A 25,803-nucleotide genomic window follows, 5' to 3' on the forward strand; every position below is an offset into this window, starting at 1 on the left:
ATTTCCACAAGGGCTTCAGGTTTGCCTGAAGGGTTTTCCTCCAACTTTTCTGGCATGCAGTGCTTGCAACCAGTGTTAGAAACTGAGATATGAAAGCTAGGAGCTAAATGGCACCTTAAACCTAGGTTATGGGTGCAACAACGGAATGTCTAGGCACACTTTTTTATAACAAGAATACAAAGCTGAAAATGAATGAACTGCAGCTAAACTGTTACGTTCATTTTTGACATGGTCTAGTCCTTTCCCTGCCCACCCCCCTAATTATCTTAAGAGGGTCTCTTCTCCAGTCTTCAGAGAGTAGCTGGAAATGGGGAGGTAGAAAAAGGTCCTCCTTTCCTTCCACTCTGCAGTTTTAATCTGAAATCTTAGGCGCAGTACTGCACCCAGAGCTCAGAAACTGGTCGCGCTAATGAAATTCCCTGTCGCAAAATGCGCCTAGAACAATGGGAGTTTTGAACACTGCTTGCAACAGGCAGAGTTGACTGCTCTATTGGTCAGGCAAGACCAGAAAATCACATTCTTCCTTGCATTTCATATTAATACCAGACTTGGCCAGTTCCTAGTTTTTCTGAGCCTATAAACAGAGCTGACTCCAGGCAATGGAAGTTGGTCCATTAAGGAAAATGGGGCACTGAGCCACCAACCTTAGTCTGCTCTTGGCCAACCCCCACCTGCCTACCTTCTCAGTTACAACCAGTCCAGGGTGAGGGATCACACAGCCTATCAGCTTCCTCCTCTTTAGTCTCACTGTTGCTCCTTCTAAAACTCAGCAGGCAGCAGCAGGAGGACAAAACTAGAATTAGCTGGCTCCGCCTGCCATTGGCTCTGCGTCCGCCATGTGGTGGACTTTCTGCCTTCTGGCCTACCAGTTTCAATGGATGTCAACCTCCAGGGTTGAGGAGACATTCTAGCAAAGTGCCTGCTGGTAAGCCCCCTTCATGTTGTGGGTTCTGGTGACCCCACCTGGTAGTGGCAGGGAAATCTAGCAAAAGTGCGCTGATCAGTGTTGTGAGCTGCCATTTTGATTTCCAACTCTTCTCCTGACTTAAGGACATTTTCCTCAAAAAAAATCAGTGGAGCTGCAAGGATCTGTCTCAGATCTGGTCGTTTGGTGCTGACCAGTGCACAATTATTATTATTATTATTATTATTATTATTATTATTATTATTATTATTATTATTATTATTATTATTATTTAAAAAGGGAAAGGACTGAGGATGGACAGATCAGCCTATTTTTGTTCTGTGTCAAGTTCTTAGTGGGGCTCTTAGTTGTTAAGGTCTGCGTCCCCAAAGGGGAAAGCATGGGAGGAGAATTCAGGTCTATTAACGGAGGTTGGGCTGAGCTGCAAATCTTTAAGGGAGAGGAGGCATTTGCCAGGGGGGGATGGCGGATCGGTCATTGAGAGGATCCTGGCGTTGGTGTCAAGCTGATGATAGGATTGAGCCTTCGGGAGCCCATTTGGATATTGAGGATAGTTACTATGGCCGTCTTTCAGAGGGAGGCCCTTTTGGATCAGGAGTAGCTATTTGATGTAATCCAGTCTGTCAATAATTTATTGCTGCTTCGCTGGGGGAAGATTACCATAGTCAGCAATAAGGGCTCTTTCCTCGGCAATTTCCAGGACACTAAGCCCTGAATTTGCGTGACCCGGCAACGTGGGGGGTTGCACGCTAGAAGGCTTTGGTTGGGACAGAGGAGATGAGTTTGTAGAGTGCAGATTTGGTTTGGAAGCTAGTTTGGGCAGGTGCGGGGCACGGGCCCCAGTTGTTGTTAGATTAGGGAATAAAGGTTTGATGTTGAGATCTTTAAAGACTCTCGTCGGAGAGATACCCCAATTGGCCAGGTGCCCTTTCTTTCCAAGAAGTAGTAATGGAATTTTGGGTGTCCGGAAGGCAAGTAGAAACAAACTAAGATTGTTCTGTGTCATTATTACATGCTCCTGGATGTCCATTCGCCTTTGGGTGGATTGAAAAACTGCACAAAACATTGCAATTAGATTGTACTCATGTTGTGTGCATTTTGTGTACATATCCTGCTAAAACGCACATCTTTGTACTTTCACGTAAAATACCCATTTTTGAATGTATTTTCCAAATAAAATATACATTTCTGGGCAACTGCGTAGCAAAATTCAGAGGATTGTGCCATCTGATTGATAGATGCTTTCCAATCCACACAAGAGAATTAGGGCCATCCACTGTAAAATGTGTATTAATGTCTTCTCTGTGCTTACCAAGGGCAAGCGTCAAGGGTGAGCTTTCAGGGGCCCTGAGCCCCTTCAGCTGCTTGTGGGTGCTGCATTCTGACCACATGCCTGATTGGCACAGGTGTTGAGTGGCAGGTTCACACTGTCTGAGTTAGTTCCACCTTCAGGGACCGCCTGGTTCAGTTCTGAACACCTTTACAAAAAGTCCTGCCTGTGGTGGAGACCTTGTAGATCTCAGAGAAGGTGCTGAATGCTTTCTGCTTTCTGTAAAATGGAATAACTCTTCTCTCCACACCTGCAGTTCAAAGCAATTCAGGTCAAGGGGAATTGTACCCCGTACGTTACTTGAGGAACAAGGTGTTGTTGACGGTGACATCATCTTGCTGAAGAATAAGATTTGTTATTCTTCTGTTTTCTCTTTTGATGGATTCAAAACAAACAAAACTACACACAAAGGGAGAAAACCTCTGGCTTCCATGGATTATAATAACATGAATCATATTTTTTTCCTGAGGAAAATGCATTCTTTTGTCTTTTGCCCCGGCAAAGCAAAACAACCATTCTCAATGCAGTGGGGAAGCTGTGTCTGTAACCCATTTGAACAGAAAGCTGGGCAAGGTGGACTGCAAATAAATCCTTGACTTAATCCCACCACAAGGGTCTCTTGAAGGAAGAGCTCCAGCAGTCATTCGGAAACAAGTTACAGTGAAATCAGAAAACGCACTTGAGAAGGGAATGCAATGAGCACAAGAGGGAAACAAACACACATGCCTACATTAGGAGGGCGTAAGAGTGCACAAACCACTTTTTAAACTTGGCTGTTTTGACCAAGCGGGACCGGCATGCAGGAAAAGGGGAACTTGGGCAGAAAAGCTTTAATGATCTCTTTGAGGTGGAATAATAATATCATAGAACTGTAGAGTTGGAAGGGAGCCTGAGGGACATCTAGTCCAACTCTCCACAATACAGGAATCACAGCTTAAGAATCCCTGACAGATGGACACCCAAACTCTGTTTTGTTGTTGTTTAGTTGTTTAGTCAGGTCCGACTCTTCGTGACCCCATGGACCAGAGCACAACAGGCACTCCTGTCTTCCACTGCCTACCGCAGTTTGGTCAAACTCATGTTGGTAGCTTTGAGAACACTGTCCAGCCATCTCGTCCTCTGTCGTCCCCTTCTCCTTGTGCCCTCCATCTTTCCCAACATCAGGGTCTTTTCCAGGGAGTCTTCTCTTCTCATGAGGTGGCCAAAGTATTGGAGCCTCAGCTTCAGGATCTGTCCTTCCAGTGAGTACTCAGGGCTGATTTCCTTCAGAAGGGATAGTTTGATCTTCTTGCAGTCCATGGGACTCTCAAGAGTCTCCTCCAGCACCATAATTCAAAAGCATCAATTCTTTGGTGATCAGCCTTCTTTATGGTCCAGCTCTCTATGAAAATGCCATAGCTTTAACTATACAGACCTTTGTCAGCAAGGTGATGTCTCTGTTTAACTCCGTTTAAGAACCTCCAATGAAGGAGTGGTTTCTTTAGGAGTGGCCACACTGTCACCATTTTTCAAAGCAGCTGGAATCTCCTGCACTGCACCAACTTTTCAGGAGGAGCCTTATGGCATCTGAGATACCAAACTGACCTCAACCATCAGACCAGAGAGGGAGCACCTCTGTGTGTATGGGGGGGGGGTGTTCCTGCCGCCTCCCTGCCTGAAAGAAATACACAGTTCCAAGTACCAGAGGCCCTAGGACTGCAGAAGTAGGCAAGTTTAGCACCATCCAGCAGCCCAAGGAACAAGAGTCACCAGCTACTATTCAAGCAAGAACACCAGCAACAGCAGATTAATCGTTCTTGAAGCTGGATATAAATGCTTGAAGTTCACTCCTTTCTTCTGACCTTGAAGAACAGATCTTCTTCCTTCTTCTGCTATTCCTCTTCTCTCTTTCTTTTGTGTATCTTTTCTTTTTCATTTATAAATGTGATGGCAGGACCTCTCTTTCTCATTCGCTCACTCACTCACTCACTCACTCACGCTCTCCCTTTTATTGATGTGAGACCCTTTGAGATACAATTGCCAGAAAAGTGGGACAAAAATATTGAAATGAAATAAATGCAGAGAAAGGCTCTTAGGGTGTTTCTGAATGAACACTTTCCTTTCCCTCCAACAATATATCCATTTGGCTGTGTGCCCATTTGTCCGGTCTGGCATAACTAATACAGTTAAAATTAGGATCTGTCCACCACCTCAAATAAACACTTCATGAAATTCTGTTGAATGCTTCATCTTATTTTTATTTGCATCCACAACGATCCACTACTCTGAAGATTTCTGTGTTATTGTGGAAAGGACTCTGGCAGTATGTTGGGGTCAAAGGAGATAGCCACTCAGTTGCTTAGGCAACTTAGGGATCCTTGCCTAAGTTCCAGTCTTGCAGGAAGAGATGAAGCATTCCAGTGTTGTCTAGGTAACAAAGTAATGTTCGCCCTCTTCCAGGGAGCGAGCTTCTGCAAAGGAGCAAGTGTTGCCCACTTTCCCAGGCAACTCGGGGTTTCTTGCCTAGGTTCAGGCACTTCTGGAGCATTATGGGAAGTGAGAACAAGAATTCCAGTGTTGCCTAGAAAACTGGACTCTGTTGTAAGAGAGAAAGAGCTGTTTAGTTGCTTAGGCAACATCGGGACAGTTGTCTAGCTTCCTTTGCTAAGTGGAAAGGATGCATCAGAGAGTGGGAAGAAAAAGATGCAGCACTGAGGTTCTTAGGCAATGCTGGGATGTTCCCCAGTTCAGTGAGCAACCTTTCCCCAGTTTCGTAAGACCTTCCACAGAGCACCTACAAAGGGGTACATATACACAGCATTTAGGGAGAGGGGATAAATTTTATTTTGTTTTCATTTTGATGACAAACTACCTAATTTATTCTTGAACCAGTGTGTGAACCAAGTAAGTTTTATTTACGGCCATTGGCCCAACACTTAAAAACACAATTCCAAAACACATATAATATTTAAAACCTTCGACAGAGGCTGAACCCTCTGCTCGTTACTAAATAAAAGCACAGACTGTCTGACTATCTATTTTCACATTTTGGGTCCTAGATTAGCAGGGTTCCCCTGGCCATACCAGAGCCCTTTTCCTTCTTTAGAGCTAAGACTCTGTTCAGGTATTTGGCAACAGATCATGTTCTAGATGGATCTTCGTCATTCAATAGAAATCTCAGTTTGGTTTCTTTGGCATCACCCGTGCATCCCACTAGAATTGGAGCAAGTAACTTACTCCTGAGTGAGGAATAGTGAGGACAGCTAAGGAGAATGTGGTGCAGCGATTCAGATGATCCACAGTTACAATCACATAAAAGAGATATCTGTCCATTAGAGATTCTATTTTCCATTACCTTGGAAGGGAAGGAGTTGAACCTTGCCTTTATAAAGGCATATCTGTGGGATGCTACAGAAAGAGAATCCAAGTACTGGGGGAGTTTTTGCAAGGGTAATAAGCCAAGATTCAAGGGGGAACAAGTGCCATTACCCAGTGCCATCTTCTGGAGCAGATCTATCTCATCTAGTTTATAAATTACTGTTCTTTTGGCTGAAGCTAGAAGCTAGTGTGTGAACCAATATACATCTAATACACTTCTCTGAATTTTGCAATGCAGTTCTCCAATCAAACAGTACTGTGTACAAAAATGCAAAAGTGTTGGTGTTGACCTTTAAAGCCCTAAACGGCCTCGGTCCTGTATACCTGAAGGAGCGTTTCCACCCCCATCATTCAGCCCGGACACTGAGATCCAGTGCCGAGGGCCTTCTGGCGGTTCCCTCACTGCGAGAAGCAAAGCTACAGGGAACCAGACAGAGGGCCTTCTTGGTAGTGGTGTCTGCCCTGTGGAACGCCCTCCCATCAGGGGTCAGAGAGATAAACAACTACCTGTCATTTAGAAAATACCTGAAGGCAGCCCTGTTTAGGGAAGTTTTTAATTTGTGACTTTGTAGTGTATTTTGGTATTTGTTGGAGGCCGCCCAGAGTGGCTGGGGAGACCCGGCCAGATGGGCGGGGTATAAATAAATTATTATTATTATTATTATTATTATTATTATTATTATTATTATTATTATTATTATTATTATTATACCAGGGGAAATTGCTTCCTAAAACATGTATTTTAGTTAAAAATACATTTAAAACATACATTTCTTTTAAGAGAAATTCACAAATGGAAATTGCTGTGGAAATGTGGAGAACTGAATTTAAAACAGGGGGGAAATGAGAATCCGAGGGAAACAAAAATTGACAGATTCATCCATAGCTCAGAGGCACAACATCTGCTTTGCACGCAGAAAGTCCCCAGTTCAATCCCTGCCATCTCCAAGTAGGGCTGGGACAGACCTCTCTCTGAAAGTGTAGGTAGTCCTGAGCTATATAGACCAATTGTCTGATGGTATAAGGCAGCTTCATATCCACCCTTGTCACCTTTGCAGCCTCCAAGAAGTTGCTCTTTAACCTCAGCCGTAGCTCATACCTATGAGCAGTCATAAACTTTCTGGACAGCATAGAGTCTTTAAGCAAGATAGTATGAGCTTCAGTCTTTGCATCTATAATATGGGGATTAAAACATGGGAGCTGTAGGAATTGCTGAGAAAATGTATGTGACACAGTTCGGGCATTTGGTATGTGTATTGTAATAAATATTATTGGAAATGGCGCATTGGATGGTTTTCTGGGATCATTATTCCCATAAAACCAACATGCTTAAGTCTAATTAATGCATGAAAGGGTTAACACCATAAAGTAAGCTGTCCTGTCAAGCTTAGCTGTTTCACTTCCCTTATCTTGGGAGGAGATAGGTAATGAAGCCTATTATTCCTGCCCCAGTCAGTTCCTATACCAATAACCTAGGATTTTTTACTACTTTAAAACTTACGTTTTACTGCCTCTGCAACTGTTCTGAAGCACATGTACCTGACTTTCAAAGAGTTTGTAAGTTGCATGTCGAGGTTACCGTCCCAGCTCCCCCCAGTAATTCAGACATGACACATTAATTTTGGTTTGGGTTTTTGGCATAATTTTGGCCACAACTTTATTTAAATACAGCCAATGTGAGTGGTTGCTTAGGCATTGGACCCGACTACTGTCCCCCCAGCCATGGGACAGCTGACATTCGCTTTTGAGGGCGAAGTCAGAAAAGGGTGAACACCTAAGGCAGAAGCGGAGTCGGGCAACGACCCAGGCTTCTCCCCCAAATGCTCCCTAGGACTCCGCTTGGCCCAAGCCTCCCACCACTGGGTATGGACAAAAGCAGAAAGAGTCCCTGGATTCTTTTAACAGAATACCCTTATTTTCAGGGGTAGGCCCAACCAATTTCCTACCCCTGCCCCGCGCATTCAGAGGTAGGCCCAGCCTATCCATACCTCTGAAGCAGCGTTACTAGGGGCAGGCCCAGCCTATCCTGACCCCTAGTGCAAGCAAATTTATACCAATGCCTAACCGCCAACCTTACAAGTTGTGACGATTTGCTACGTAGTAGGCAAAACCAGTGACAAAAGCCAATCAGCCACCGGATAAATTCCTACCAGGCTCCCGCTTCAAAGCAGACAACCCCATGACAGGCATAGCAAGGTCAAGCAGCAAAAGCGCCGTTCCCAAATTAGGGAGGGCGGGCGGGAGATCCGTTGCACACCGCAAAAGTGAAACCAAAGTTTCACAAACTTAGGTTATAAAGGCAAGAACTGTCAATCAACCAACTAGCAACATGCTAAACTCCCCAGCAACTTGCCTTAACCAATCCTAGCTGTGGCCAGCCCCAAACCCCCTCCCATTAACTTGGAGCTGCTCCTTTAACCCTTCTGCAACCCGTGCTCTCTTCGATGGGAGAACACGCTTTGCATGTCGAGGTTACCGTCCCAGCTCCCCCCAGTAATTCAGACATGACACATTAATTTTGGTTTGGGTTTTTGGCATAATTTTGGCCACAACTTTATTTAAATACAGCCAATGTGAGTGGTTGCTTAGGCATTGGACCCGACTACTGTCCCCCCAGCCATGGGACAGCTGACATTCGCTTTTGAGGGCGAAGTCAGAAAAGGGTGAACACCTAAGGCAGAAGCGGAGTCGGGCAACGACCCAGGCTTCTCCCCCAAATGCTCCCTAGGACTCCGCTTGGCCCAAGCCTCCCACCACTGGGTATGGACAAAAGCAGAAAGAGTCCCTGGATTCTTTTAACAGAATACCCTTATTTTCAGGGGTAGGCCCAACCAATTTCCTACCCCTGCCCCGCGCATTCAGAGGTAGGCCCAGCCTATCCATACCTCTGAAGCAGCGTTACTAGGGGCAGGCCCAGCCTATCCTGACCCCTAGTGCAAGCAAATTTATACCAATGCCTAACCGCCACACGAGCTACCCCAGCTCGCCGCCAACCACTCACCATCCCAATCCAACCTTTCAACCCTCCGCAATATCCTCCAGCAAGATATCACTCCAACGGGAAGAAAGGTGGACTCCATCAGCCCGATAAAGCTGAACTGCCCTGGCAGAAATCCTCAGGTGCCTAATAATGGACCCACCCAGCTCCAGGACTTTAGAGGAAGCAACCAATTAATGCATTTCCTGGAATTTCGGTACCCACTGGGCGGAGGCTGCCTTGCCATTCCCGCCTCTGCCACCAATGCGATCAGAAAAGCTTAGACCCATGCACCAGCGACATTAATTCCCCCAGATCCCTCTGAATTGTGGAACGTAATGGAAGACAGTCCATGATCGGCAAATCATTTTCCCCCAAGTGCACCACTATTGCCTCAGGCCGACCATCCCAACTCCAGCGGTGCCGAATCAACGGTAAAAGTTCGCCCCACTGCAATCCATGCCTGGCTAACCATGACACCTGCACGTGATGGGGAAAGCCGAGCCCGGCACCGAGCCCAGACTCCAAAGCTCGGGCGCCATCCCAATGGACAATGCTGTGTCCCACAATCCAGATCCGGGTAGCCGCTACACCTGAGGGGTCAAACAGAAAAATATAAGTACCGCAATAACGCTTCCTCACATAGCCCTTATAGGCGTCAGAGTTCCACTGCCCCATGTTCCTGATTCTGTCAATCCCCAATGAGCGGCTGTAGATGCCGCCCCAATACGGAAAGATCGGGGGGCAAAATGGACGCCACGACCCCACAGGCTGTGATCGCCGTACGCATCACCCAGGAAAACAGCTGCCGCGTCAAGGGGAGCCCATTGGCATGGATCAACAAAGGGCTATCGCCTGCAGGTTTAACTGCCAAAAATTTTAGACATGTCCCACACTGGACGCGGCCCCACTAGCCCGATGGCCGGCAGGGAGACGGCCGTCCCCTTCCTCAGCTGGCCTGTTGCAGAGCTCCACATGGCCAGGGTAACCTCTGAAACAGGTAAGTCGACGGCCTGATAAAACAAGCCCCTGGTAAGCCCGGCCTCCGAGGTTTCCAAACCACCTCGCCCATCCGCAGTGCGCCAAAATGCAACAGGAAAGGCCGCTGAAAAAAGTCTGGCCTCGAAACGTGACCAACCATGGAATGCAACCTAGAACACAGGTTGGTCAGCAGCTCAAAGGAAATGAGCCACTTAGCAGCTGCTTGGGGAGTGCGGAGCCTACCCCAACCTTCCAAAGCCTTGCGAATCGACAGATTCTGCGCAGGATCTGTGTCGAAAAGGGGCCTTACAGAAAAGGAAATGGCGGCCAACTGCAGCTTAAGTGGTCTTGGCAGCCCTCCCCCATTGGAAAAGGTGCGCAAGGTACCGCAGCACCTGGGACAATGGGGATGTAGTTCCACCCCCACAGTCACAGACTCCCGGTGAACTGCCAGGAAGTCTCTCCAGGCTTTATCATAAGACCTAAGGGTGTCCAGCGAAACAGCCACCGCTACTCCCTGCCCAAGTACATGCTGCCAATATTCCACCGGTGCACTGGAAAGGGGTTCCGGGAGAGGCTGAGCGTTCTGGGTAAGACCTGAATTGCTCGATCTGAAAATGGGAAAGGGCGACAGCCACCTCGTTAGTAACCCCCGGCCCAAAGCGAGCCGAAACCAATGTTGAAATGCAAACCGTGGAGCACAAATGGCTGAAGCAGGGCTGATACCCGAGGCGAGCGGGAGCACTGTGTGACCAGAATGGGCACCACCGCCTGGTTGACCGTCCAGAAACACAGACGGCGGTCCTTGAAGTCCTCGACCCAAATATAGACTGCTATAGGGAAAAAACTCCAGAAAATTAATCCTGTGTGCCGGCCTCCCTTTGCTAGGTGTGCGGCCAATGTCGTGCCACCAAAGCCCATTTCAATAGAGGCCGAAGCTTAGCGACCCCGCTGCGTCCGAATGAACTAAAGGCCGATGTGCAGGTTCCCTACGACCTGCCACCATAACCACCAATTGAAGTCCTCCAGAAATTGCAACCAAACCTGCAGGTTTGCCTTCCCTCTCTAGGCAGCCGTTGCCCTTGGTGCGTGTGCAATGGGAGGAGGTCCTGCATAACCTTCTGCAAGGCAACTAATTTATCTTCAGGCGAACGAGACGTTTGCGATACCATAACCCATTGGATACCCCAGTGAGTTAGCTAGGTGGAAGGGCCCTCCGTCTTCCCGCAGCCAGGGAAACGCTCAATTCCTCCGACAGGGCCGTGAAGGCCCACATCAAGGTCAAACAGTCACCTGTATCGTCTGATGAAACCAGCAGGAAGTCAACGAGATAATGGGTGACCCCCCATAAGGCCAGTGTAAAAGTGGAGGGCCCAATCAAGGAGTGTGCTGAAGCACTCAAAGGCTGCCCAAGCAACCGAGCAGCCCATAGGCATTGCCTTGTCAAAATAATATGGCCCATCAAAGCGGAACCCCAGGAGCCAGAAGTCCTGGGGATGAATGGGCAACAGCCGAAATGCTGACTCAATGTCGCATTTGGCTAACAAAGCCCCCGGGCCAAATCTCCTGATTAATTTTATGGCGTAATCTAAATCGGACGAAGCAGCACTTGCTTCAGAGTAAGTATTACAAGTTAACTTCCTTCAGGCAGACAGCATCTGCATAGGCAAGCGGTATATTTGGGCAACGATATCCATCTGGATCCCTAAATACGTTAAAAGGGAAATAATATGGCCCTCCGACTAATCCGCTGCCACAAGGACGCCCAGCTCCTCAGTGAGGGAATATTTGACATTTGATAAGCTTAATCACCTGAATCCAGGGACTCCTATGTCATGAAATAAAATGCGGGATAGCCTCTGAGTTGCAATTAATTATGTATCATACAGAAATCACATGGGGCTTCCTTAGGGACAATCCCCCATGGGGATAACTGCAAGTCAGGAATAAAGGGGGAATCAAAAGGAGTCCCGCCATAAGTCTCAATGCAAACTCCTACCATCACCCTTTTTACTGGCTACCACAGGTAGCACTCTAACCGACTTTTGAATTGCTGTATTCCGGGCCACCAGCTGGCTGTGGGCCCCCTTCACCACCACAAGATGGGAGGGTGTCTGCCTATACCACAAGCAGCACAAAAAAGTGCATCCATTTGCAGGAGGATGGAATTAACGATCAAGAATGGACAAGCAGGGAGGGAGCCTGAGAGTTGTATTGGGCAAACTACCATGAAATGCAACAGTTGGTTCACCATCCCATTAGAACCACGCCAGAGCCTGCTTAGCACTGCAAGCTTGCAAGCATTTTTTTTTTCTTTTTTCTTTTTGCTGCATCACCAAGAGGTGCTCCCATCCTGGCAAACCGCCCCCTGGACACCTCGAGGTACCTGTGAGAGGCCGTTGATGAAGAAGAATCATCGCCTTGACTCCTTATGGTCTACTTTTGGAACGTCTCTTGTGGCAACGCTTTCCGCCTGAAGACGTTCTTGCTGGAACTGACAGGCTGACCTCCACAGAGGACTCAGGCGCAGGATCCTGCCGCAAAGCACCTGGGAGAGGCTGAGGAAAGGAATAGGTGAGATACCAACCCCAGAAGAAAGCCTGTGTAAGAACTGAGAATACCTCCTGGAACGGGAAGGGGCCTTTTGCTGCCCCCTGCTGCTAGCTGCCCGCTGAGCTGATGCTCCCACCACTCGTACTGGGGCCTGTGGAAAGAAAGGAACTGGACTCCGTGAAAATTGGGAATCAGCAATTAAAAACCCCCGATTCCGGGAGCTCCTCCCCTTCCTCGCTGGATGCCGACGTAGCAGGAGATGAAGCCCCAATTGGGGGTGGTGGCCCTGCTTGTGCACTGGTTTGACGGGCGGAGCGTTGAAGGGGACCATCCAACCCGGATGCAAAGCAGGCCAACACTTCTGGATCACCATCCAAACTTGCATGAAGGATTTAAATACGGCCCCCAGCACAACTAGGATTGGGCGACGAAGTGACTGGGATGGCCCCTTGATAGCCCTCTTTGCTGGGATAAATGAAGCAGGCTGCGCAGAAGGCTTCTTTGGAGCCATTCTAGCTGCATACAGATAAAAGGAATCAGGCAAAACTATCACAGACCAAGCTGCTGAACCATTAAACCCCTGGCAATCAGATCCTGTGTGAATTGCCTTGTATATTCAAATTTATTTATGGAACAATAAGCCTCTCCCCCAACCACTAAGGCTGTGGTGGTTAAACAGGCCAGTTGATTGCTGTATTGCACTGGACCACTAGGCCTATTAAGGCAAAGCCCTTTTCCAGTGAAATAACAGACAAGAGGTGACCTGCCGCCTGTCTAGGTACCCCTGCATGCCCTTCTTAGAGAGAGGCACCCCCTCGGAACCCATAGTTCTTTCTTTTGGGGGGTGGGGTATCAATAATATCACAAATGGGCTTCCCTCAGGCAGGGGATATAGAAACATGAATAAGCTGCACCAACAGGGTAAAGAACAATTTCTACCCATGGGCTGAGGGGCTGCTGAATGAAAGACAGCAACACTGCAGCTGACATTAAGGGTTGGAGGTAATATGACAGCACACAGAGTGTGACAGTGACTGGGAGATTGGGGGGAGCAGGGCTCACTCAATCTCACTGTAAACATGTGGTACAGTGACAATAAGTATGTCTATTTCTATTCCACCTACCCCATAATAGAATAGCCCCAGTAAGGAATACCAAGAAAAAATAGACATCTAAAATCGTGAGCGTCACTATCAGGGCAAAACATAACTGAAGGCAATAAACTTGCTCAGAAACAGGATAGCTCAAGAGCATACACAGAATGCTCATAGACATATGAGGCACAGATAGTCACTGGCTCCACTCTGTCTGCCTCAGCAATGTATTAGCAACAAGCTACTGAGCCTGCAAACAGATACATTTCTATAGAGAAAATGAGTCACATGTCACAGAGACTCAGCCACATCTGCTAACAGTGGAAGGCTTAGGCTTGATGCAGGCCGAGTAGGCCTCACTGATTCCACTCTAAGGATCTTTGTCATGATGAGGCCCACACAAAATAAAAAAGAAGCAGCCCAAAACAGTGGTAACATCAAAACGCTAGGAAAGCACCCTTGCAATAGCAACAGCTGCAGTATTAAAAGAACCTGACCACAATGTTCCTGCCCAAGGCTAGATAAAATACAGCCAACAGCGCTGCACACCCCCAAATAAAGGCAGCCATCAGGGATACTAATGAAAGTGATTCCAGCCAAATAGGAATAGCCCTGACCAAACCCCACCATTATAAAATGTGGGAAAGGGGGGAAAACATTTTGTGTGAAGGAAAGTCCCAAATGGGGGCTCTCACTATTGGGAAGGAAGGATTACGCATGGGCAGCACTCCCAGGGACAGGGGGAATCTTCCAAAGGTGCAGGGGTAAGGGCCCAAACAGGCTCCTAGTGTGGCAAAGCCCCTGCCAGGGGTGGGGTGGGAAATCAAACAGGAAAAGGGGGAATTAAAGTAATTAAGGGATTGGGGAGGAGTGGAAGGAAGGGGAAATGAAGAAATTTAACCAGACAATGAGAAGATCACTCCACTGTCCTCCAGGTGGTCCAAGTGTTCTAGGAGATCCGTTGCACACCGCAAAAGTGAAACCAAAGTTTCACAAACTTAGGTTATAAAGGCAAGAACTGTCAATCAACCAACTAGCAACATGCTAAACTCCCCAGCAACTTGCCTTAACCAATCCTAGCTGTGGCCAGCCCAAAACCCCCTCCCATTAACTTGGAGCTGCTCCTTTAACCCTTCTGCAACCCGTGCTCTCTTCGATGGGAGAACACGCTTAATAATTTTTGTTTTACTTACGACATGTGTGTTCTTTGCCTCTGCTGGGGGAAGAAGGAAATTTTGAATTTCATTTGGATGGGCATATTTTAAAGGTCTAACAGCTCGTATTTTCATGTTTTACTTCATTGCATATCTAGTGACATTAAATCCTTGCTGGGTTCTCTCACCAAAGAATACTTGCCCCAGATTTGGATCTTGGCATTCAGGAATTCTCCTTCCTATATAGTTGGTTTTTTGGGTTTTTTTTGCACCAACATTTTTTGTGCATTTTGATATTTATTTATTTGCTTGCTTCCCCTTTTAGGTGCCCTGCAAAATCCTTGCCGTTCTCCTCCATTTCTTCTTCATGAGTGCTTTTGCATGGATGCTAGTGGAAGGATTTCATCTCTACAGTATGGTGATCAAAGTGTTTGGATCTGAAGAAAGCAAGCATTTATATTACTATGGAATTGGATGGGGTAAGCAATGTTTTGTTTTTGTTTATATATATATAAACTTTGACCACTGTTGAGAACAGGATGGACCTTGGGCCTGATCCAGCAGGGCTCTTTGTGTTTATATTTTTCTCCTTTCTTTAAACTAAAGTGGGTGAAAAGGGGTCTTTCTAAAGAAGTTGGCATTCAAAATGCACACAAATGCTATTGGGTGACGGAGAGAAGGTGGAACTGCTCAACACCTACTTTGTCTCTGTCTTCACCCACAAGAAGAGCAGCTCCCAAACTAGTGATAACAGAATACAGTAATACCTCCTTGAATGTCCGCCTCGTCTAGCGTCCATTCCAGCAAACATCCACGGCAGACCCAGAAGTACAAGAACAGGTTACTTCCGGGTTTGCCTCTTGCGCATGCACAGAAGCGCAAACTGCTCCATGCACATGCGCAGACACGGCGCTTTGCCCTGCATCCTTTTTGGCTAGTGGCCGGGGCTCCGGAACAGATCCTGGTCACAAAACAAGGTACATCTGTAAGTGATGCAAGGAGGGAGCTGCAGCCCAAGATAGGGTGAAAGGTGGTAAGGAACGCTTCTCGAAATGAATTCAAATTTCCAGGGCCTGGTGATCTGCATCCAAGGGTATTAAAGGAGCTTGCGGATATACCAGTAATCTTAGAGCAAAACTGTATGCAGCTTGGAGCAGAAATACACAGGTATCATTTGCGGACTAAAAACAAAAACAATTGTTGTGGATACTAATTCACTCAATTCATTTGTGTCCCAAGGAATGGATGAATAAGCAGATACCAGCAATTTCTGCTCCCGTTTCTGTTGGAATTCTCTGACATCCCTTCTTCTCCCCATCATTGTTATTATTTTTAAAAGCCTTCCCCCCCTTTCACACTGAACCTCATTTGCATCCATTCCTTCCCCTCCTCAAGACAAAGGCTGCCTCGCTGGCATTGTTCTGGGGAGCTAAGAATTATGCTTGTCAAAGCTTCCCAATCTGGAAAAGAAAAGAAGAGGGAGTAACACTCTAGGAACAAAAACATGAATGATCAAAGGCAAATTATCAGTGTAATTGTGGATCGTTTAGAAAATATTTTAAAACATGCATTATCTCTTAAGCACACACACATATATTTAGGAGCTGAATCAAGAACCAATTACAGCAATTATGTAGCTATATCATCATTGTGATTGGAATAATTAACAGCTAGGCTGCAGTCTTGGGAAGCGACAGGTGAGTGACATCCATTTAAATGTTTATTAATTGTTGCTTATGTTTTCTGGTCATCCTCACTGCCTGTTCTTCTCCACCTCTCCTTCTGACAAATTTATTTCTAATTCCAAAGTCTCATCTTCCTTGTTTCTCTCTGGGCTACTTTAGACTACTGGATTCCATAGCCATGAGTAATGTGCTACTTTATAAGGCAAAACATTTTAAAACACACACACACACACACACACACACACACTGAGTGAAAGCTCTATATTTCTGCACCCACCTATCACATACAGATTGTTAAGCATGCTGTGTTCAGAAGGCGCATCAGCTTGTTGTCAAAGAGAAAATTGAAATGCCAGCTACAGATCCTTTTGCAATTCTCATCAAGGAAATTCTCTCCATATTGTGGAGTTCTGAATTTCCTGGGTTTCTTTTCTCTCTCTTTTTAAGATTGAACCATTATATTAGGAATTTGTTGTTGTTTTTCAGTCGTTCAGTCGTGTCCGACTCTTCGTGACCCCATGGACCAGAGCACGCCAGGCACCCCTATCCTCCACTGACTCCCGCAGTTTGGCCAAACTCATGCCAGTTGCTTCAAGAACACTGTCCAACCATCTCATCCTCTGTCGTCCCCTTCTCCTTGTGCCCTCCATCTTTCCCAACATCAGGGTCTTTCCCAGGGAGTCTTCTCTTCTCATGAGGTGGCCAAAGTACTGGAGCCTCAGCTTCAGGATCTGTCCTTCCAGTGAGCACTCAGGGCTGATTTCTTTAAGGATGGTTAAGTTTGATCTTCTTGCAGTCCATGGAACTCTCAAGAGTCTCCTCCAGCACCATAATTCAAAAGCATCAATTCTTTGGTGATCCAATGTAGCGCTAACTTAGTCACTTACTGCTATACTTGTTGCACTGGCAGAACACTGTTGTGCAAGGGAAAACACAAGTACATTGCCAAAGAGTCTTGTGTGGTGGATTGCACAACATGAACTAGCTGTTGCACAACAAGCAATCAGTAACACAGTTGTTGTGTTGAATTATTTTGCTGTGCACAGTTTAAAATCTGTCATCTGCTGGCCCAAGGGATCTTGCACTAGTGGTTAGAGAATGTTGGATCTGCCCCCTGTTCTCTTCCATTTCTGCATTAACCAGCACATTTTGTTTTCTTTAAAAACACACACACACACATGGAAACCTGCTTTTAAATTCCTGTTAATGGAACCATTTCTTCTCAGAATATGAAATTCTAAAGGTATTTGCTCTCAAATGCATATTGCTAAATATATCCTCCCAACACATATGCAGATATATTTTGATCATTAAAAATAACAACACTGAGAAGACTGTAGCTTCATGAACTGGTGCTTGTGACTCCCATTTTTCTTTCCCCTCCTTTTCCTTTTGTGTCATGCCGTTCGGATTGTAAATTGTACCAGAAGCCCTTTTAGAGCTAAAACAAGGGTGGGGAAACTTGGGCCAGGCGCAGGGAATGGAATGTGGCTCCCCAGACCTTAGAACTCTCCCTTGGTCATGCTTCTACCCCAGGCTATGCCTCTCACCTGCTTTTCTCCATGCTACTCTCAGGTGGATTAACTAGCAAAGAAAAAAAAAAACCAAACAGGCTAGTGCCTGTTTAAAACCACAGGGTTTTACACACACAGAGCCTCAGTAAGAGTGTTTAAATCACATTATTAGGCAGATTAATGAAGCATAGGAATAGGCTATTAAACCTTCATTCATTATGTCCCAGCTGCTTGAGGCAGCTGGCTCCCTTTCTACCCCCATGCAATGAAAAAGAACACACTCTGAAGTAAGTTTAAAAATGCTTTACTTACTTAATCTGAGGTCACAGTCATGCATTATCCTTGTTGTGACAATAAGAAATGCAGGTAAATGTTATTGGGTAGCAAAACATAACAAAGGCAGCCTCAGGTAGAGAGCTAAGTAGAGGAATAGCTGCCTCTGTTGCTTGTCACACACAATGTCTCAGAAATATGTCTCAGAAATATGGGTGCCATGAGCAGGAAAAAAAGCAGACCACCCCCAAAATCGACCTTGGCCACTTATGCCCTGCTCTCACAAACCTGCTCTCCACTATCACCAATCGGATCTGGTTATGATATCGTTGAGGGAATTTAGAGTGAGGGCAATACTTCTTGGATAGACCTTGCCTGTACTCTGAAGCACTTTTAGCATGCCCTCAGTGACATCTCAGTGTAGCCATGTTATTTGGCTGCATCAAGATGTCACTGTAAAAAGAAGACCGTTAAAAATAAAACTGAAGCTGGAGCCTGTGATCATCAGTGAGCAGGCATGAGAATAGTAAGCTTTGGTGGGGTCAAGAAACTCTTTATCCTCTCCCAAGAACTCTGGAAATGTTTATTGGAAAACATCCAGCTTAACCCTAGTGTGCATCTGCCCTTAGCAGGCATTGCAGAATAGATTCAGGATCAAAGGGGTGGGAGGAGGGGTGTTATTGCAAGCAAGGGATTTGCTGGCTTAAACCTCAGCGTCTGCTTGGATGGCGTAGGAGAAATTAGTTTAGTAAAACAAATTCGGCAGCAATCAGAGAGGCAGTGCACCAAATGTTCCTGCTCATCCAAAATCTCCTGTTTGCCTTCCTTCTGCCAAGTGCAAAGAACTGTGAGCCTTTGCTTATGGAAGCTTCCTGTTGTTAGGAAGGGGGTGGAGAGGGGAAAAAAATCGCCTTCCCCTTATAGAATTCTTTGGAGATTTGTCAGAAAATTGCCCTGTTGCCTAAGTGATTGAGAACAGAAGATAAGTGTGGCACATCACATTAAAAAAACAACAACAACATTGCGGTTCACCATTGGTTTGGGTCCTACTCTCCTGAGCAGGAGAAAAGAAGCTTGCGCCATCTTTCATGTGACACGTGGAAAATGGAGCAAGCTTGTTTCTCCTGCTCGGGATGGTAGCACCTGAGCCAGTGTTCCAAGTTATAAGATGAGAGATTCTGAATCAACACCAGAAAGAACTTTATGACAGTAAGAGCTGTTGGACAGTGGAATGGACTTCCTCAGAAGGTGGTAGACCTCAGAAGGAGGTGTTTAAGGAGAGGTTGAATGGCCACCTGTCATGGATGCTTAGGCTCAGATTCCTGCATTGCAGGGAGTTGGATTGGATGACCCTTGGGGTCCCTTCCAACTCTATGATCCTCCTCCTCCTCCTGCTTAATGAGATGGTTTGTCATATGAACGGTGTTTCCATGCACTGCTCTGGTTTGCCAGAAGTGGCTTTGTCATGCTGGTCACATGACCCAGAATCTGTCTGCAGACAAACGCTGGCTCCTTCAGCCTATAGAGCGAGATGAGTGCCGCAACCACAGAGTCGGCAGACTAAACTGAGCTAGATGGTCTGACTTGGTGAAAGGAAGACTCCAATGTTGCATTGTTTGTTTGCTTCCAAAAATTTATACCGTGCTAACTTGGTTCTCAAACACCTTGGTACTCAAACAACTTGGAACCCAAACACTGCAAACCGGGAAGTAAGTGTTCCGGTTTGCGAACTTTTTTCAGAAGCCAAACATGCTCCGTTGTGAGTGTCGGGCTTCCGATTTGAGTGCCACACTTCCGTTTGAGTGCTACGCTGAGGTCTGTCTATTTTGCTATTTATTTTGCGTTTTTGTTTTTGCGGCTTTTTTGTTTTGTTTTTGTGACTGTGTGGAACCCAGTTCAGCTACTGATTGATTGATTGATTGATTGTGTGACTGCACTACATTGTTTATTGCTTTCATTTTATGAATCAATTGTCTTGTTAGATAGTAAAATTCATGTTAAATTGCTGTTTTAGGGGTTGTTTTTAAAAGTCTGGAATGGATTATTCCATTTTGCATTACTTCCTATGGGAAAGAACGCCTTGGTTTTGGAACACTTTGGTTTTGGAACGGACTTCCGGAACGGATTAAGTTTGAGAACTAAGGTACCACTGTATATCCCTTGATTGTGCCTCAAAGCGATTTACAAAAACAAAACAAAAAAACAAACCACTATGAAATTATCAGTATATAGCCATAATTTAAAACATAGAGAAAGTTAAAACCACAATAGAATAGAATGGACTGAAATAATTAACTTTCTAAACATCTTGGGTAGGCTTGTAATAAAAATGTATCCCGGGACAGAAGTTCCCCCAAAAGGTGTTTAAGTTATTTATGTATGTAGCAACAGTGGCTAAGATTCTTTATTGCACAAAAATGGAAGGAAGAAGAAGTTGAAGAATGGATAAATAAGGCGATAGACAATGCTGAAATGGCAAAGTGAACAGCCAGAATAAGAGAGTCTAATGTGTGCAGGTATTATGTAAAAGTTCCTCCTGATGAAAGAAAGATAAGATAAGAAATATTCTGCAGCAAGCGAAGTGCTGAAGAATCAACAAGGCTGTTTCCAGAACCCAAACTTCCCGAGTGGTTCTGTTTCAGCCCTAGTTAATAATGCTTGTTTGTGTCTATGAGGCCTTAATGTGCTTATCTCAACTGCTGTGCCATAAGATCGTCCAAATCTCACAGCTTGCCAGCAGCCACAAAACGCCCAAGCAGGTGCTGAAATGCATGAGCACCTTTGTGGCGGGTGTTACATTGTCTGTAGGTGGATTTATCAAAGAAAACCCAGAATTATGGCTCTAAGTGAATTTGATTTCTTCCCTTTCCGGTGTCTCAAATGGTTGGTTCTTAGTGAGTCAATCTGTTTATTTCAGAGCAATGAAATCCAGTTGTTTGGCCCCTGCAGCCTACCAAACACCACCGGAATTTTGCCAATTTATCTTCTAATATTCCATTAAAACCAAGAAGACGAGAACTGAGCAGGGTGATCTGCAGACCATTTTACATTCATGGAATTAGTTCTTCTTGTTATCCAGATGACTGCCTGGCATTTCATCTGCATAAGTTTTATTATCTTGCCAGGGAGCTCTCTATTTAATTTTCTTCTCCAGTGCAGTTTTAAGCTGATAAATAATCAAGTTAAATCCTGGGGACATCTCAAATATGCTCTGGGTAAAGCAAGCAGGTTAAGGCTATATACCACCTAAGCAGACCTGTCTGAAATGTTTCTGCGGAATGAATGTTTCGGCATTGATATTTTCCTGTGCGTAGCTCTTGCACATGGTTTATTATTTCCCTCCCCCAATTTAAACCCACTTCGTCCCTAAAAGCACAGAGCAGATTGCACAGATATTGATGTTTTCACTTCGAAGAAGGACAAAGAGAGAACCTCCCTCCAAAGACAGAACGTTCTTGATGCGACAGAGGAAACAGCAACAATCATCCTTTGGGTAGCAATGGGCCAAAATTGTGGGCGCCCCCACCTACGGCCAGGGGACAACTTTCTGATACTTAACATGTAGTTCTGGCTCAGAGAGAGGGAGGGGAGGGGAGTACAACATAGGGGGTCAGATTAGATGACCCTCAGAGGTCCCTTCCAACTCTATATTTCCATGATTCTATTACTCTGTGACCCAGACCATTAGTCTTATCTATTTCAGTATTGTCTACACTGACTGGCAGTGGCTCTCCATGGGTTTTAGGCAGAGAATTTCCCCCAGCCCTAGCTGGCAATGGCAGGGACTGTAACCATCACCTTCTGCATGCAAAGTAGATGACCTACCACAGAGCTACAGCAGCTGTTGACCCTTGGGCTGGGGCCACTCGAAGGCTGGCAACATGGATTGGCATGCATGGGCATCTGCTGAGGACCTACACCCCAGTTTGTGTGTGTGTGTGTGACTAACAAGAGCCTCCCTGGATCTGCTCCTCCTCTTCAACCTCTTTGTTTGTTTGCTTGCCTGTCACTAAGGCCCTGTGCAATTATTTGGCCAGGAGTCTTCCCTGCTGTCTTTTGGGCATCTTTTAAAAAGTGTAAACCATGAAAGTATTTTTTCCATTACTGTAATAGGGATGGGAGTGCAATACAGCTTTCTTGTCTGGAACGGGGCTCAGCCAGTGCTTTTATTAGGATAAAAGCTGTTGGTACTCACCATGACGTTGTTACAGTAAGCGCCACACTTTTAACATGGAGGAGGGAAGGAAGGTACTGTTGCTGCGTACCCTTGAGTACCCCCTGCCAAAAAAGCACTGGCTCAGGGGCCTCTCTCATATGGCAACCGGGCCTCTCTCCAGGCTGCACTGTCTCCTGAGCCCCCACCTTGAGTCTTCTGCACCAGCCCAGGTACCAGCATGTGTGTCTGGGCACAGAAGACTCGTAGGGCCCTGCATTTGCATCCTCCTGAAAAGTCTTTGCCTGACTGGAATGTGTCGTTGAACTCTGGCGAAGCCTCTGGATGGAGAACGGAGAAGGGTGTGTGTGTAGAAAATAGCCTAATGTATAAAGGTAAAATGTGCACCTCTTGTTCTACTCACTTTTGCCTCTAGCGCTCCCACCACTGGCATGGTGACCCCAGAAGGTGGCCCAGAAGGAAATGTGGCCCTTGGGATAAAATAATGCCCCCCACCCCTGTGTTAGAGACCCTGGGAACATAGACCTATATAAGTAAAGTTAGCAAACAGGTAAAATCTACTTCTCATATTCTCCGGCATAAACACATGGATCTTAACATGGGTCATGTGTTTGAACACTGCGTTGGGCTAAAATATTCCTGTGTTGCAGGGAGTAGGACAAGATGAACTTCACAGACCTATTCTATTCTATTCTATTCTATTCTGTTGAGCCCTGGAACCTATCCAGCCTTGTGAAAGCAAACTGTTTCTCCCAACATACATTGCAACGTGATTATCCTTTCCCCAAAACATGCAAAATAAAAATAAAATAAAAATCCTTCCAGTAGCACCTTAGAGACCAACTAAGTTTGTTCTTGGTATGAGCTTTCGTGTGCATGTGGTTTCATTCCCACCCTTTTAGGGTTATCGTTCGCCATTCATTTGAGCAAATCACCCCTACTAGAACAGTAGTAGGCCACCTCATGAGAAGAGAAGACTCCCTGAAAAGACCCTGATGTTGGGAAAGATGGAGGGCACAAGGAGAAGGGGATGACAGAGGATGAGATGGTTGGACAGTGTTCTGGAAGCGACTGGCATGAGTTTGGCCAAACTGCGAGAGGCAGTGAAGGATAGGGGTGCCTGGCGTGCTCTGGTCCATGGGGTCATGAAGAGTCGGACACGACTGAACGACTGAACAACACACAAAACAGAACAGTAGGATGGGATCTTAAAACGCAATACTTTTTACGCACAACACTCTCCCTTCCACCGCCGCCCTTTTGGTAGCTCTCAGAGAGAGTAACTGGCTGGTGACATGTTTATAGCGGTAACTGCCGATCATATTATCTCCAGGAGACTTCGTTGTACTTTCTATTTGGAAGCTATTTTTAGCGGCTTGGATTGGGAGCCATTGACTCTGGAGTGTTATAAAGCAGATGAGGGTGATATTGCTTTTCCTGGGAGGCAGTGCTGAGAGCAGAAGCAAAGAGATTAGATTTTCTTTTCCTTCTGGGAAGCTGGATCAAGATACAGAATAGTGTTATCTACAGTAGCAAGGCCAGCGATCACCTTTTAATAACCGCGGTTCAGGGCCACATTTATTGATCAGGTTTTCTGGACAAATTGCAAACTCCTGGCCATCAGCAAGTTACCCTCTTCCTTCACAAGGGTCAGTTAACATAATATAGCCGTCCTAGAAAGTAATCATTATGGCTGTGCTGAACGGTTGCAAGCGAGCATTTCGGGTGTCGAAAAGGGACTCTGTTAAGGCGGTGGGGCCGATCCATTGGCTTGGCCGTTTATTTGTCAGGCTCCCATCCCTAAACATGACAGCGACTCCTACTTGCAAGCAAGGGTGAGATCTTTTTTCCCCCACGCCAAAAGCAGTACAGGTTCATCAGGTTCAGAAGGCAAGATTCTAAGGTACGCGAGCAAGGGAAGAGGTTCATAACTGAAAGGAAAGCAAGATGGTGTTGCAACAGTTGATATACACCCTGCGGCCAAACTTTTAAAGATGAGGTGGGGGCGAGCTCACGTATGGGACTCTCTCGCCCTGTGAGTCTTCTGTGCCCAAACACACATGCTGATGCTTGGGCTGGTACACCTGGTTCTCAGAGACACGACTGTCACTGCCATTAGCCATGATGGCTGCCCTCTGCCTCCATAAGTGTAAGCAGGACTGCTTCCCGAATGCCAGTTGTTGGAAACCATAGCAGGGGAAAGTGCTTTTGTGCTCAAATTCCAGCTTGCTGCTTTCCACAGGCATCTGGTTGCCATGTGTGCAAACAGGATACTTGACTAGATGGACCATTGCCTGATCCAGCAGTCTCTTCCTATGTTCTTACGTTCTCCTGCTGCTCCACCACCAGCTTCTCCTGTTCAGCCCCTTCCTTTAGCTGGTTGAAGTCCTGCTGTCCCTGTGATGGGTCCATGCCCTCTGCAGGAGGGTTCTGGAGACAGAGCTCCTTCCTGACATCTCACATTTAAAGGGGAGGATCAGTGCCGGATTTCAGTTGCATACCGAGGGGGGGGGGCGATGAGGGCGGAGTGCCCTGGGTGCCAGCCTGGGGGGAGGGTGACACTCGGTGCTACCCCCCTCCCAAGCTGCTGCCTGGTACCCCTTCCATGCAGCGGCGGCAACTTTTAAGACTGCAGCGCATGAGCAGCAGCACAGACCTATCTGTGCTGCTGCTCACGCGCTGCAGCCTTAAAAGTTGCCGCCGCCGCACCCGCATGGAAGGGGTGCCGGCTGCTCGCAACTGGTATCTTGGGTGCACTGCGCATGTCTGCGCATGCACACTTCACCCTGGATGCTGCACATGTGTTGTGCCTGGCGTGCTCTGGTCCATGGGGTCACGAAGAGTCGGACACGACTGAACGACTGAGCAACAACAACAACAACAACACATCCCATTTGGTTCAATGAGACTTACTCCCAAGTAAATGTGTATAAGTTTTCAGCCTTAGCCACTAACCTTCCCCAGCAGTCGTGGTCAGAGTGTGTGAGGTAGAACCTTGAAGACCAGTCATCCATGAAGCTCACTTGGTAAACTTTGGGCCAGTCCTGTCTCTCAGCCCAATTGTGAGGATACAATGGAGAGGGGGGGGGAGAAGGGCGTGTGCCACCGTGAGCTCCTTGGAGAAAGGTGGATTAGAATATAATAACAAAATAAAATGAACTTCAGAAGGGGGCCACTAATAGGGCAAATGGGGCCCTGCTCCAACAACCTCAGTCTGCCCTCAACCAGTCCTCATCTGCCAGTTTTCTGACTTTCAACCATTTCTTTTGGTGGCAACTTCCCATCGGCTCCTCTCCTTAGTGCTAGTGCTGCGATTGTAGAACTGGGAGACGGGGAGAAAGACAGAATCAATTGTCTGCCTGTCTGTGGCCCCATCTGCAGGCGGGGCTCCCTGCTTCCACCCCACCAGTCCCATGGGCACCAGCCACCTCTGGATCTTGTCCCTTTATGAAAGGACTGGTGCAGTGCTATTTGTGTTGTAATTAGTTGTTGGGTCTTAATAGATTTTTATGCATATATAGAGAGTTTTGATTCTATCAGTGTTTAATTGTTTTTAATGACCCCCCCCCACATGTTTAGCTGTTCTTTTTAATCCGTAAGCTGTCTTGAGTCCCTGTCAGGGAAAAGCAGGGTATATTAGATAGATAGAGATAGATAGATAGATAGATTTGATAGACTTTGTGCTGACATGGGACATGTAAGCCTGCTTGTGATAGAAAGAAATTAGAGGAAGCAGTCTATTCTGTTGTTGTTGTTTTCTTCAGTAAGAAGAAAGAATGGTCTAAC

General features: G+C 46.3%; 1 protein-coding gene across 2 annotated transcripts in view; it reads left to right on the forward strand.

The window, feature by feature from the left end:
* The window catches only part of ADGRD1 (adhesion G protein-coupled receptor D1), a 270,128-nt gene that overhangs the window by 179,099 nt on the left and 65,226 nt on the right, over positions 1-25,803 (forward strand). For both annotated transcript variants that reach the window (XM_033135813.1, XM_033135814.1), the window contains one exon: positions 14,697-14,850. In XM_033135813.1, coding sequence (XP_032991704.1) covers positions 14,697-14,850 — 154 coding nt within the window. The remainder of the gene's footprint in view (positions 1-14,696; positions 14,851-25,803) is intronic.

This window comes from Lacerta agilis, chromosome 17 (assembly GCF_009819535.1).
Source record: "Lacerta agilis isolate rLacAgi1 chromosome 17, rLacAgi1.pri, whole genome shotgun sequence".
Classification (NCBI taxonomy): domain Eukaryota; kingdom Metazoa; phylum Chordata; class Lepidosauria; order Squamata; family Lacertidae; genus Lacerta; species Lacerta agilis.